The sequence below is a fragment of the Malurus melanocephalus genome, unplaced genomic scaffold (assembly GCF_030028575.1).
Source record: "Malurus melanocephalus ecotype Western Australia unplaced genomic scaffold, MMel_1.1 scaffold_99, whole genome shotgun sequence".
NCBI classification, from domain to species: Eukaryota; Metazoa; Chordata; class Aves; order Passeriformes; family Maluridae; genus Malurus; species Malurus melanocephalus.
This window is the reverse complement of record NW_026623331.1, coordinates 1,003,521-1,017,004: the sequence shown is the minus strand read 5'-3', so window position 1 is coordinate 1,017,004 and position 13,484 is coordinate 1,003,521. Positions and strand designations below refer to the sequence as shown.

General features: G+C 39.1%; 1 protein-coding gene across 2 annotated transcripts in view; it reads left to right on the top strand.

The window, feature by feature from the left end:
• The window catches only part of PIEZO2 (piezo type mechanosensitive ion channel component 2), a 284,493-nt gene that overhangs the window by 166,267 nt on the left and 104,742 nt on the right, over positions 1 to 13,484 (top strand). For both annotated transcript variants that reach the window (XM_057368929.1, XM_057368928.1), the window contains exons 6-7: positions 3,396 to 3,606; positions 6,189 to 6,402. In XM_057368929.1, coding sequence (XP_057224912.1) covers positions 3,396 to 3,606; positions 6,189 to 6,402 — 425 coding nt within the window. The remainder of the gene's footprint in view (positions 1 to 3,395; positions 3,607 to 6,188; positions 6,403 to 13,484) is intronic.

The window sequence follows — 13,484 nt, the reverse complement described above, 5'->3', positions numbered from 1 at the left end:
ATCATACCTAGAGTTGGATAACTGTCRTAGTCTCTGCTGAAATAACCATCAACTGTGTCATGAAACCAGACCATCCTTGCACAGCCATATCATAGATAGTTCCAGCTGTGCTGAAAAGTYGCAAACTGACATGTGTCTGTTCTGAAAAAGCTTCTGGGACTCCATATTATGGTTGGTGGTGGTGATCCCAGTTGCAAGCTTGTCTTAAACTGAGGAGAGCAGTTGAAGAACTCCAACTCCCAACAGACTTTTGCAGTTTTAGAAGGAAAACTTGGGAAATCAGTTTGGYATTTCCTGAAGTTCAGAATGCTGAAGTTTTCTTTCCAACACYCAATGACCTCAGGAGCACCAGAAGAAGGTTGTTCTGCATTCCCTGTGAATGTTTGTGACGTCCTAACTTTCTTGTTGAACTTGGGATTCATATTTTCATATCTAAATAAAAGTTGAAAACCAAGGACAGTGAACTTTTTTTGGTAATTCATTGTCTGCCAAGCTTTTAGCTGTTTTTAAAATGTGTAAGCCTCAGTCTGTCAACACTTTGGACCATTATCTCCTTCTCAGCTTCAGTTATATCCTGGTCCAATGAAATATCCTCTTCCATAATGCTTCTCCCTGGGTGTACTGTATCATACGTGTCAGTGCTAGATTATTAATGCTGAACTCTCAAGGCAAAACATAGCCTTAAGGTTCTTTAGATCAATGAAGAAGAGTAAATAACCTGGTAAAGTTAAAAAATTATGGTCCTAGTTATGACAGAAAATCCAAAGATCCATTTTGAGGAGATCATGGTGAATTTGGGTGTTTGGCACCTGAGGTTAGGAAGGCAGGTAGGGATGAGAGACGGGAAAGAATATTAAGTCCCACCTTTCACTGGGATGTTTTTGTGTGGTTTCTTTTCTTCTGTGTCCTCTTTTTTAATTGATTGCTTGAAAGTGTTGTGTGTTTTTCTCCAATTTATACTTTAAAWTATTTTGATTATTTTTATTTTCTCCACAAGAACATTTTCTGTTTGRAAAATATTTTATTATTTTCTTTTGTGAATCTTATTTCCTGTTCCTCCCTATGTATAATTCATTCCTATATCAKCAATTTTAAGCTGTAATAAATACTTTGATCCTGTCTTCGTGTTCAACCTAGCATTCAAAGAGCGATGAATCCTGATAGCCTTCCATGAAGTAACTTATTTATTTTGAAGTGATTCCTATACATTTTTTAAGTGTGTGTATATTTTAATGTGTATTGTCTTCAGCTGCCTGAAGGCACAAACTGAGGAAACAAGGGTCTCTTTCACATAGATCCATGTTTAGTAAATGCCATTTCACAACCTGYAAGTGTCCATCAGTCTCACTCATCCTCTTTCTTTGGGTTATGGGCACTATTGAAGGTTTCACTCTTCACTRGTCATGTTAAACTGAAGGCACAGAGCACGAGAACCAGTCCAGGAGAAGCAGGATTGGACCCAAAAGGACTAGATGAAGAGCAGGTTAACCTAATATTTGTGACACAAGCAAAAACGATCATAACCTTTGCCCTTTGTTTAACTTTCTCATTGAAACAGCTCTGGCAGAAGTTAGGGCAGAATGAATGTATTGCTCAGCCTAATGTCAGCACTGTTTGTGAATATTTAACGTTTCTTATCCTTGAGACAGGAGCTCAGATATGAGCAGCAGTGATGCACAGACAGGATGCCTCTTTGTGCTGCATGGCTTGAAATGTGAAGACTGCATGTTTGAGCTGCCATCTCTGTTATTTTGCATAAGGAGCTAGTAATTTGTATGTTGAGAGCTACATAGGTGCATGGTGACAGCAAGAAAGCAATTGAAATTCTACTATACCCCATGTAAAATGTGTATTGCTGGTGAAACAGTTCAATAAGTCCAAGAGAAAAGTAATTTCTCAGATCAGACCTGCTATATTTCTTATGTATTTCATGGTCTGTAACATAGAGACTCTTGAGAATAGGCAAGTTTGTTTGTTTTTTTTTTTTTTTTTTCTTGTTTGTTTGTTTTCCTGGACATTCACAACAATGTTAGTGGTCTGAAGTAAGAGGAGAAAGCTGGCAACAAGTTTAGAGGCGAAATGAAGGAGTCTACAGGGAGTGTGTTTCTTTTGGGAATCCACATAATGTAATGGCACAGAAGAATTTGGTTAAGTAGGCTGAGAGCTCATCTGTTCCTACTGCAATCTTATCTGCCAGTGTGGAATTTTTTCTGCCAAAGGTCACCAATAAATATAAAACCRCTATTTTGATGAAAAATACCAATAATCTCTCTATTTTACTTTTACACAGAGAGATATGGTTTGGCCAGAACTAGTGTTAGCTAATACAAGTTTAAATTAGTGCCAAAAATGCTATTCTATATTACACCAAATGAGAACCTGGCTCAAAACTCCCAATTTTTTTTTTTAATATGCCCCTACATTTCCGTGAATGACTAATTTTTCCATAAACTGTATCTTTGTGTGGGCCTCTTGCTAAWCTTGCAGATTCTCACCGTGKCTTGATAGTTTAGTCTGCATCACTYGATAGCTGTGTATGTCTTCTGGTCTCCAAGATACAATGGAGACTTGATGGTGAAGGCCAGTGCCAAATCCTAACAAACTGCTTGAGTATGATGGGCCTTTCCACGTTTCCCTCTTTTCCTTTTTCCATTGTGTAGCTCTAAATCAGCGGTTTCATTAGCCCTGCTAAATTGTTRTAGATCATTCAAGCTTTCACTACTCCTCTCTTGCTCACATTTTCACCTTTTTTTCACCATCAGTTGTTCTCAATGTGCCTCATTCTCTCCCCAAACCTGTGCTTAATGTATTTTTTCTCTCCCAAACTGCCCTTTAGTCACGAATGGGTTATCTGTCCATTCATTTCAGCCCTTGTTGTTCTGTTCCAGATCACTCCTGCTTGCCCAATTCTAGGTTTCGCATTTCAAGTTAGAGAAAGGGTTTATGAGAAAAGGGTTTGGAAAGTGAGATTTATTGAGCAATATCAACCAGGGCTTGTGCTTGCTGGAGCTTACAACTGAAGCCTTTGAGGCAAAGAGGAGTTTAAAAGATATTAGATAGCAAGATGTTTATCTTTCTAAGAATGCTGAACAAATCAAACCAAATTTCWTATGGAAATGAGCAAGCAGCCTGTTGTGCACATGTGGGAGGACTGCAGCTTTTCCCAGAGACCACCCTTAACATCCTTTTATTTTGAGACAGATCTGAAGTGAGAGCCATCAGTATATCTCTAGCTTTAGTACATCTTTCCTAGCTCTCACTACTTGGCATAGTCAAAGGGTGTAAGAAGACTTCATTGTTAAATAATATATGCGTGGTTTTTAATTTCAAATTCCTTTGCGTCTCCRTGTCTCTGTTTTTTGCATTCTATTTTTCTTTCCTTCCTTCTCCTTTAGGCTGTAAGAGAAAAATTAGAGCCAGATGATGCTTTGATGTACGAAGAAGATCTGGATGACGAAGACTGTGGAGAAGCAGAATTTGAGGAAACCATGAAATTAAAACTGCTGCGTAGAATTGCCTCCATAGCATCCAAACTGAGGGAATTTATTGGCAAYATGATAATCACCACTGGAAAAGTTGTTGTTACAATTTTACTTGGTTCAGCAGGTTGGTGTATTTGAAAAATTTCCTCMGGAGCCCATTAGTTTATGCGTTTAACAAATGAGTTTTCAGCACTTTGGCACCTGTGAGAGTAACAATGGAAATTTTTAAGGGAAAAGAAATTGCTGCTGATTTTATTAAATTAACTCTTTGGCAGRTATTGGAATATGCTGAGTTGCTTAATTTTTTTTGTACTGATACTGTGTGGCCCCTGTTCCATTTATGATTTTCACAGTTGCTCTTATAACCAAATGGTGAATGGGGGCACATTATAAATGACTATATGGTGTATATATAAATATATATATATATATATATATATATATATAAGTGAATTAATAGATGTGGTTCCATCATTTCCAAGTGTAAAAAGGTGTGTTCACATAGTCTTAAAAAAAATAGAAACTATTATTTGGTTGACCAAGTAGTGTGTAAAGAGAGTGATAAGCAGACTTCCTCATGGTTTTTTATTTAGTTGGTAAGAGTAGCTGTTTTGATGTTACATAGCCTTCCTTTTTATAAGACATTTGATTTAATACCACATAATCAGCTACAGCCAGAATGGAAGTGTACAAAATCACTGTACGTTGTAACTACTGAATTGAAAATTAGGTCATGGAATTGCAAATTAGCATTTGTCTGCCAGCTATCATGTTTGAATGGAGGGATTACATATAAAATATCAGTACAACTGTATACTTAAAATATAAATTATCAGTATATGAAGTATAAAAAAACAGTACAACTGTACAAAAAACGTTTGGTACTTATGAGGATTGGTCAGGTATGGCCCTTTTAATAAGTCAGTCTCTTTCATTAAGGTAAGATTGCTTAACAAYCTTACATGTAGCCAGATGGAAAGTAATAAATCTAAAAAGAGAAAAAAAAATGTGACCCACCATAGGCCTTGACATCAGGGAAGAGAGATTTCACTAAAAAAAAAACGCCCAGATATAGAAAACCAGAAAGCCGGATGCCATTCTGCATGGGTGAGCATCATCCAGGGAGGGTGAAGCAGAAGGATTCATGCACCAGTGACAGGGGGCAATTTCTCCTGAGTGGTGATGGGCAGCTTGCCTGTGGAGCTCCAGCACGAGCCAAGAACCAGGAGGTGTTCAGAGTAGYGTGTAAAAAAGGACTTGAGGTCTGAGAAGCCTGTATTCCAGAGAGAGACCTTGAGCTTAATAAGTTAAATACTTCCTTACTTACARTGCTGAAAAGATGAAGGGAGGTTTSACKGCAGCCCRAAAGAGCTRACRAAGGTGCAAAGCCCTYCCATTTTTAAGGTATCTCATCTAGTACAACTGATAATAGGAGCCAACAGTTAAGCAGTAAACCTAGGCATTTTCAGACCAGAAATAAATTTTGTATTTTTCATAGCCAGAGTAATTGGCCATAATAAATAGCTTATTTTAGGATATCATGGTTTCTCCTTCTCCAAAAGTGTTTAAATAACAACAAAGTATCTCTTTGTAAGAAGAAAGGAAATAGTTACAGGCTTGAGGCAGAAATTGCTGGGCGAAGTTTTGCAGCAGCACAGGTTAAAGCCTAAAATATGATGTGAAAGATGTGATGGTGAAACTCAGGCTGTGGGTACGAGTGCTTACAGTGCCTGGACTCAGCTCCCCCAGGGACTGCTCCAAAGTCACATCAAGCAGGCACACTGGAGCCATGGGCCACCAGGAGCCTGCAGGTCTGTCCTGAGGAAGGTGGCTCYTGGACAGGTACTTGTTAAAAACCTYAAAAAWWAGTGTAGGCAGGCACCCCTGCTGGCTCCAGTGCTTCTGCTTCAGAGAATCTGCTGGGCTGCTCTGCTGGCTGCAAGCCCTTACATCATTTTCTCAGAGTTGCCACTCAGACATTAATGTCTTTCCTGCTTCCTAACTTACTTTCGCAGGCTACCAGCAGAGCATCGAGTCCCCTTCACCACTTAGACATTTTTACAAGTGACATACTCAGCTATATGTGCAAAAGCAAAAGCAATATACGTGTGTGTGATGGCAGAGTCTTTGTCATATGTAAATTACCTGTATCTAGGAGTTAGCAATTTTTAAAAATCTAACATTTACTCATTACTCTGTAGATTTTCTGTAAATTTCGTACTTTTGATGTATAAATCAGGGTTTGTTTTGTTTTAATAACTAATAACAGTATCTGTATGAGAAGGCTTTTCACTGTTCATCCATTTTCATCATCATGCCATTTTAGAATCTTGTACTCAAAATTCATACATTTGTACATACAAAATTCATGGTCTCAGACAGTATTGACTGCCCTTGCAGCCACCTTTCTGTTTTTCTCCATGCTTTATAAAAACGCCTTTACATAGCAAAGATTCTATCTGAGGAAAGTTTGGAGAGTGATTGYGTTCTAAGTGCTAAGATATGGCATAAGTGAATTGAACAAATTAAAAAAGGTGAAAATATCCTTCTCTTATAAAGTTAGTAGCAGTTTTTAGAGCTAATTGTAACAATTAGCAGAAAACAAATTGCATTAAATTTTTCAATACACCTCTTGTCAAAATTAAGTTTTAACAAATGCTGATATTTCCCATGCTGCTCCAAAACTCTATATTTTCATTTTTACAGGTATGATGGTGCCATCTTTGACCTCAGCTGTGTATTTCTTCGTGTTTTTGGGCCTGTGCACATGGTGGTCCTGTTGCCAAGCATTTGATCCGCTGATATTCAGCTGTCTGTGTGTATTAATGGCCATCTTCAGTGCGGGACACTTGATTGGGCTTTATCTGTACCAGCTACAGTTCTTTCAGGAGGTTGTTCCACCTAAAGATTTCTATGCCAGGTGAGAAAAATTCTTTTTCTATTTCATCGTGGGCACGTGATGAGTGTGATGCTCTGTTATCACATGTTGGTGCAAATGATCTTCCACAAAATGCTTTCACAGATTTTACACATATCTTCTTGTTCAGTCTTGGGACAGTCAAAGCATTTCAGATGGAATAGTTTTGAATGGTAGAGTGATGAAAATCCTGACTGGGAAATTACAGACTGAGAGCTGGAGCAGGTTAGGAGGGGAAGGTGATTTTTGGCTTTGCTCAGAGCGTTTCTCAGATTGTGAATGATTTGGCTAAGACAGGAAATAAARGAAATAGATGGCAACATTGATCCAAGGACAACTGTGCAAATGCACTTTGGGTTTTTTGTAGAGAAAAATAAATACTCTGATGTCCAATGTCAWAGAGTCTTAGCTGCTGCAAAATGCTTTAGTGGTGTCATTCTTGTGTGCAGARGGCTGCTGGGGCAATAAATGTACTGTGAATATTAGGCTGTTGACATAAAAATTCTCTCTGGTCACATAGAATCACAWAGAACATGTTGGTCTTATCTTCATACCAATAGCTACCTCACTTAAGTAAAAACCCAGCATTTGTAGTTACTTCTGCAGCAAATATTGTTTGGCTGTGCTTTCACTGGCCCTTTAATTTTCTAAATACTGGAATCTAAAATAAGATGAAGTAATGGATGTACTTTGTTCATCACTGTTTTTTTTCTGCTGAGTTATGATTGCAAATTGGTTTTTATGGTATGTATGTTTAATGTTTAGTAATCCTCACATTGAACTGTATGTGAACATTAGTTTTATTTCTAGTAAATCTGTTCCCTTTAACTTTTGTAAGTTGAAGGTGAAAAGAAATTAGGTGTACTGTGGAGAATCAATTATTTATCTCTCAATGCACGGTTAAAAGCAGTGAAATTGAGCTGYCTAGCTGTTACTTTAGCACTTATTTTGGTGTTTTATTTAATACAGATTAATAGATGTGTGTTTTGGGATGTTGAAATTGGTGATTTGAGGAGGCTGAGGGGGAGGGCATAACATAACCTGAAAAATGAGCAAAGGCCTGCTAAGTTCAGGTTCTGTTGTGCCACCTAGAGGTCAAGGTRGGAGAATGGATGATTTCTACTGCCAAGAAGCTGAAATTCTCACAACGTCCCTAAACCTTTTATATTACTTCCTCCATGTATTAAGAAAATGAAAAGAAAATGGCTTCAAAATTCTCAGCCATTTGGCTGTGAGGATATCCATTCACAGGTTTTTAGCAACAGACAGCAACATTTTCTCAAGGAGAGGAAATACGCGCCTCATACCATTTAGCTACAATATGTGAAAACTCTCATGCATAATTCCTGAAGTCCTTTTTTTCTTTTTAGTAATTTTTTAAAATTAATTTTAAATTACTGTGTTATTCACTTTAAATTTAATCTCAAGCTAACTGTCTGCATTTTTTTTTTGTAAATGACATGATTCTTCATTTCATGACAAAATTTGTTCAGTATGAATATGGCACTTTAACTTAGTCATGAATTTTTGAAATGAAAAGAAGTTGCCTCTGCCTTGGTGTAGAACAGAAAAGCACTTTCAGAGTTTGGGTTAAAAAAGGTCCCAATGTTGGACTTCAGAATATGTTCTGACCTTTTTGTAACCAAAAAATGATGTTACCTTCTTGCAGACTTTCTCTTGAACTGCTACTGTTGAGTACTCTGCCTTTACATGATAGCATGTGAGGGACTGATGTTCCAAATTACGTAGGAAATTATGTTTGAAKATACACAAGAGTGTGTATGGCATCAGAAGGTGCAATATTCCTCTTTTCTTTATTKGCAGCTCTTTCTTTTGTGGATTTGCTTTGATCTGCTTTCGGGGAGGCATCTTTGGAGCGCACCAAGATAGGTGCTATCAGTGCTTGGAAGTGAAAATCTTAGTGTGAGAAAAGGCCACTGATGATTTTTAATGATGGAGTCGAGCTAGAAGTGGCCAGAAGAGGAAAAATTARGGACATGTTTTGGAATGGTGCAGAAAAAAAATATTTTAGCATTTTTAGAAGATTCAGAAGAAAATCAATAACTTACTATTTTATGTACCATCTTGGTTTGAAGATGTGCTAAATATGCAGAGTTCCCATTAATACTRGTGTGTGGCTTTCATGGGCAAATTATATGCCAAGAAAAGAATTTGATTCCCCAAATTTTTGCTAAAAGAAGGGCATTGAGGTGCTGGAGCATGCCCAGAGAAGGGCAACAAAGCTGGTGGAAGGTCTGGAACTGAAGTCTGATGAGGAATATCTGAGGGAATTAGAATTGTCCTGGATAAGAGATTTGGGGGGGAAAGCCTGGAGAAGAGAAGGCTCAGAGGTGACCTTGTTGCTCTCTGCAAGCAGATTGTAGCCAGGTGGGGGTTGGTCTCTTCTGCTGAGTAACAAGCATAAGGACAAGAGGAAATRGCCTCAAGTAGCACCAGGGGAGGTTTAGATGGAATATTGGGAAACATTTGTGCACCGGAAGGATTGTCTGCCATTGGAAGAGTCTGCTCAGGAAGGGGTTGAGTCACCGTCCCTGGAGATATTCAGGAGATCTGTAAACATGGCACTTAGGGACATGGTTTGGTGATGGATTTGGCAGTGTTAGCTAAATGGTTGGACTCGATGATCTTAGAGGTCTTTTCCAACTTAAATCATTTTATGATTCCCTATGAAAGAAAGATTTTTATTTCTCTGTAAAATTTTGAGGGCTCGATCCCAAGGATAAGCTCTCCTCAGTTACAAGGGCAGATGTGAAAACCACTCCTGTTAGGCTGATATTTTTTCTCTCTGCAGAGTGTAAGCCTGGTGTTTTAAAAAGCTCCTTTCTGGGTTTGAGTTCTCAGGTTGGCAAGAAATGTACAAGTGGTTTCTCTGATCGATAAAAGTGTGTTTTTTCTGAATAGTAATGCGTTCAGCTTGTCAGTGTATCGATTGATTTCAGACTAAATGAAGTTAAACTACACCCAAACAGATGAGAAAATTCTCAAGTTAACAGTATTATTCAACTAAGGTTTGCATCATCCTTGAGCTGCTCCTTTCTTTTAAGATCACTTCAACTCAAAATTCCCTGCTTGTGACTATAAGAAGTGACTGAACCATGTCACCAGTGGAAAGTGTATTTTTGGGGAGGGATAACCTGATGTCTGGTGAATTTACATCTTTTGCCCTGAAGCTTTATGGGGTTGTGCAAACAAAGTACTTCCCCCACCCAAAATAGGATATTGTGATAACACAGCCTTAAGTACTTGCCATAGTGATATTAGTGGAGGTATCAAAGTCCTACAAAGCTTCTGATCTGCTGCTGTGGCTGTCTGGTTCTGCAATGAGCAGGTAGGAGTGGCATAAACACAAACACACTGAAATGTGCAGATTGAAAAATGAACAATGTACTGAGAAGTCTGGAGTATAGCTGGTGTGCCAGGGGTAGGCACACTGCCAGCAGAGCTTGCAGGATTTACCTGGTTAYATCCATCTACACTGGTTAAACACGGGCTGATCTCTGCCAGCTGAGATGTCCACACTCTGTTAACTTCATTTACAATATGTATCTTCTGTGTCAGCTTGCTGCCTATTGCAAATTGAATTTCAAAGAGGAGAAAACAAGAAGGATCCATTKAAAGCAAAWGTCGGAAAGTGTCRTGTTTCTGCCATGAAATTCTTTTCRCCCAAGTTAGTAAAAACAAGTCAATGAGCTAAAATGACTTTAGAAATTAGGCACACAGTGTCACAGCCTGAAAAAACACATAGTAATATGTTTGCCATTTTTCGGATTGCTGCCTCCTTTCTTCCTGATATTGTTTATTTTGGCAAAAGAATGTAATTGGGGAAATGATAAGGCCTTGCCAACGTGAAGAAATAGGATCAGTGCAGTGGYATGAGGTTTATCCTGAGTCAGTAAAGTTATTCCTGTCCAAARTTGTGCTCATAAGCATATTAGCTTAAAGATCCAACAATCCGATGTAAATTAAAAGCTTTGTGCTTTCTTATAGTTTAGGTCTGTCTTGCTTGTAGTTTTTGGGCAAGTAATGTTCAAAATAGTTTAAATACAACTGGTTTCATCTATRGAAGACATCTCCCTCACAAAATGAGGCAAATCTAGGAGTCCAGGTAGTATCATCCACTTCACAGTGGGACCTTATTTCACACGTTCTTTGGTGAATGGGAATTTACACAACTGATTGCTTTGCTGCAATATGAGTTGGGAAGTAAAATCTGAGGAGGTTTTTTTTTCAAGAGGAATTTTTCATCTGAAAGACGTCAATAAATCTTAAGGCAAGACTTTAAAAATAGGTTTTACAGTAACTAATAATAAGCCTGCTTAAATAACTCCTTGTTTTTGGAGGAAGTGTTACATTGATATCTGCTACAGATGATAGGTTTAGTATATTCAGTTGTTTTCAGATTAATCAGAGATGAGTCCACTCCCATATCCTCCATTTGAACTTCCCTGGAAGTTTTGATATAGATTCAAATTTGGTAGACCAAATACTCTACTCAACTAGGGTTATAAGTGCTTATGCACTGTCTCAAAAGTGTTCCTGGAGCTGTCACATCAGGGTTGGACATCCAGTTGCAATTTTTTTTTCTAAATAGATGCTAAACATGCAAATGAAATCCCACTAGGAGAGCAGATATTACCAATATAGCAAGATGTGGCTGATTGATTACCTTGTTGGCAGTGTCTTGCCTCTACAGGGCAAGGTGCTGATCTCCCACTCTCCTGCTGCTTTTGTAGCTCCAGTGGAGCCAGGAGCTGGGCAGAGTGCTCCACCTGAGCTGCAGCCACTGCTAATCCTTGCTGCAGATCATCTCTGGCMCCTGTCTCAAAGGTGACTCACCTCTGAGAGGCAGAATTTCCTTAACCTTGTGGGAAATTCTGAGGTTTTGGGGGTTGCCTTTTGACTTGGTCACAATCCAATGTTTGGAAAGACAGAGTATTTAAAGCTCATTTATGGATCCTATATGGAGCTGCCCTTTGGCTGCATCAGCTTCCATGCCTTGTGCCTGGTATTTTTAGGCACTTCTCACCGTGGTACTGCAGCACCCACTGCCAGGGCAGAGGCCAGACTCTTGGACACTGGCCATGTAAAGACCCTGCACCACCCTTCTTCTGATCCCGTCATCCTCTATCAGCAAAAGCACACTTTGCATTGCAAAACATGCTCCAAAATACACCACACCAGCAACYGTGTTGGTTATAATAAGCAGATGTGGTTAGAGAGGCACAATTTCTCTCTTTCAGAGGAAGYTGGACATTTGACCTTATTCTTACAGAAATTTTTTCAGCTGAGTTTCATATTAGCTCTATAATGAGCCATATTTTAGGATGTTTAGTTCTATTTAGAACATTTTAGCCTATATACTTTCTCAGAACTTTATCTTCAGCCTCTTTATATTTATTATGAAGTATTCTGATAACAGCTTAGGAATGCAAGTTTATTCTCCTGTTGATGAAAGATAATAATCATCCTTCCTCTTATAATCTCTCTAAATTACGAGGTGGCCTTATTCAGGCTCCCTTTCCTGTGAAAGGTTGGGCAAAGAAAAATCAACAGAGAAAACAGTAAGTAGCAATCTGCCTGGAGAGCAGTCCTTCCCTGTTCCATCCTCATGGTGTAGCTGTCAGCGCTCACCATAGCGAGCACCCTGCACAAAGTGCCAAATTTAGCCTTGGAATGAGCAGGCACAACTTTATTCATGTTACTGGCATAGCACTTTGGGTGATTTACACCCCTCTGTCTTCCCCCAGACTTGAAAGGGGTGTAAACCGAGACATGTGCTAAGACCTTTTAAAARCAGTGATTTTCCGCATGTGGGACASAGCAGTTTCTAAGTTTTGTTCTGCCACTGTGGTGAACATACTGCTGATAAGAGCCCTGGTGGCCTGGTGGGGCTGGCCCTGGCCACAGTGGGCTCCCATGAGTGGGAAGAGGGCAGCCTTAGTGCTCCCAAGAATGACCACAATGCATCTGAAAACTGAGTGTAAGCTGAGAACATAAAAATCAGTTGTCATCGTGTGACATAATGTTGGTGAACTGCCCATTCCTTGATGTCCCCTGCACCCAAACAGCCGTGTCTTGCACGGAGGCACCTCTTTCCTGGGTGCATTAAACTATTGAGGTGAAAGGGACAGAGGGAGGTGACAGAGATTTTAAAGCTGCCAATGTGTTGTGATAAACGTGCCTCTTTCCTGTTCAGCTGGACTGGGTGTGCAATTGGTGTTGTGATGCAGCCATCCCACTTTTGCTGCTCTCARGCAGCCAAGTCCTCTGTGATCATCACACCTCCCTGCTAACAGGAGCTCTGCTCATGGCTAGGGAGAGATGGATGTGGCTGTGAAGAAGTGATCCCTTAATTTTCTTTTAGTATTTTCTGAAAAACACAGATCTGCATACGGTGATCATTGATCAAGAGCCTGAAAACAAGRACAGAAAAGGGACAAAAGCCCTCTCCTTCTATCAGATTTCTATTGCTATTGTTCTGTGGTATTAGGAGATGTGGATTATAATTAGCAAACTTGGAATTACAAGCTTGTTTTCCTCAGGTCTGCTCCAGAGCAATTATTTTTGTACTCTGGCATGACAAGAAATAGTGATGATGAATATTTAACACTTATGTAGCCCTTCATGTTTTCATTTCAATATATCAACATTGAGAAATGAATCATCCCACATTCCTTGGAGGTAAAAAAGGTGGTCCTGGCTATCCTCAGCTGAGCACGCACTGGAGAGTTAGTCCTTGTCTGTGCAGGGGCAGTCTATATCAGTTTCTCTAAAACATTTACAGAGTGGAAGTGCTTAATCTCTTGCTTATGTTCGTTTAGTKGAAGTTTGGAACTTGCTGATAATAGCTGAGCCAATCATGTTCAATTTATAACCAATTTAAAATCAGCTGTTGTACCGCTTTTGTTTTTAAATTAGGCAATTTCCACACATTTCCCAAGCCTTATTGTTCATTATCCCATTATCTTCTTTCCCATATCCTGCTATTTTATTTTCCTTTTATGTTTAAAGTCAAATGGGAATCATAGCTTTTATTTCTGCCTTAGTGCACTCACTGCTAAAAA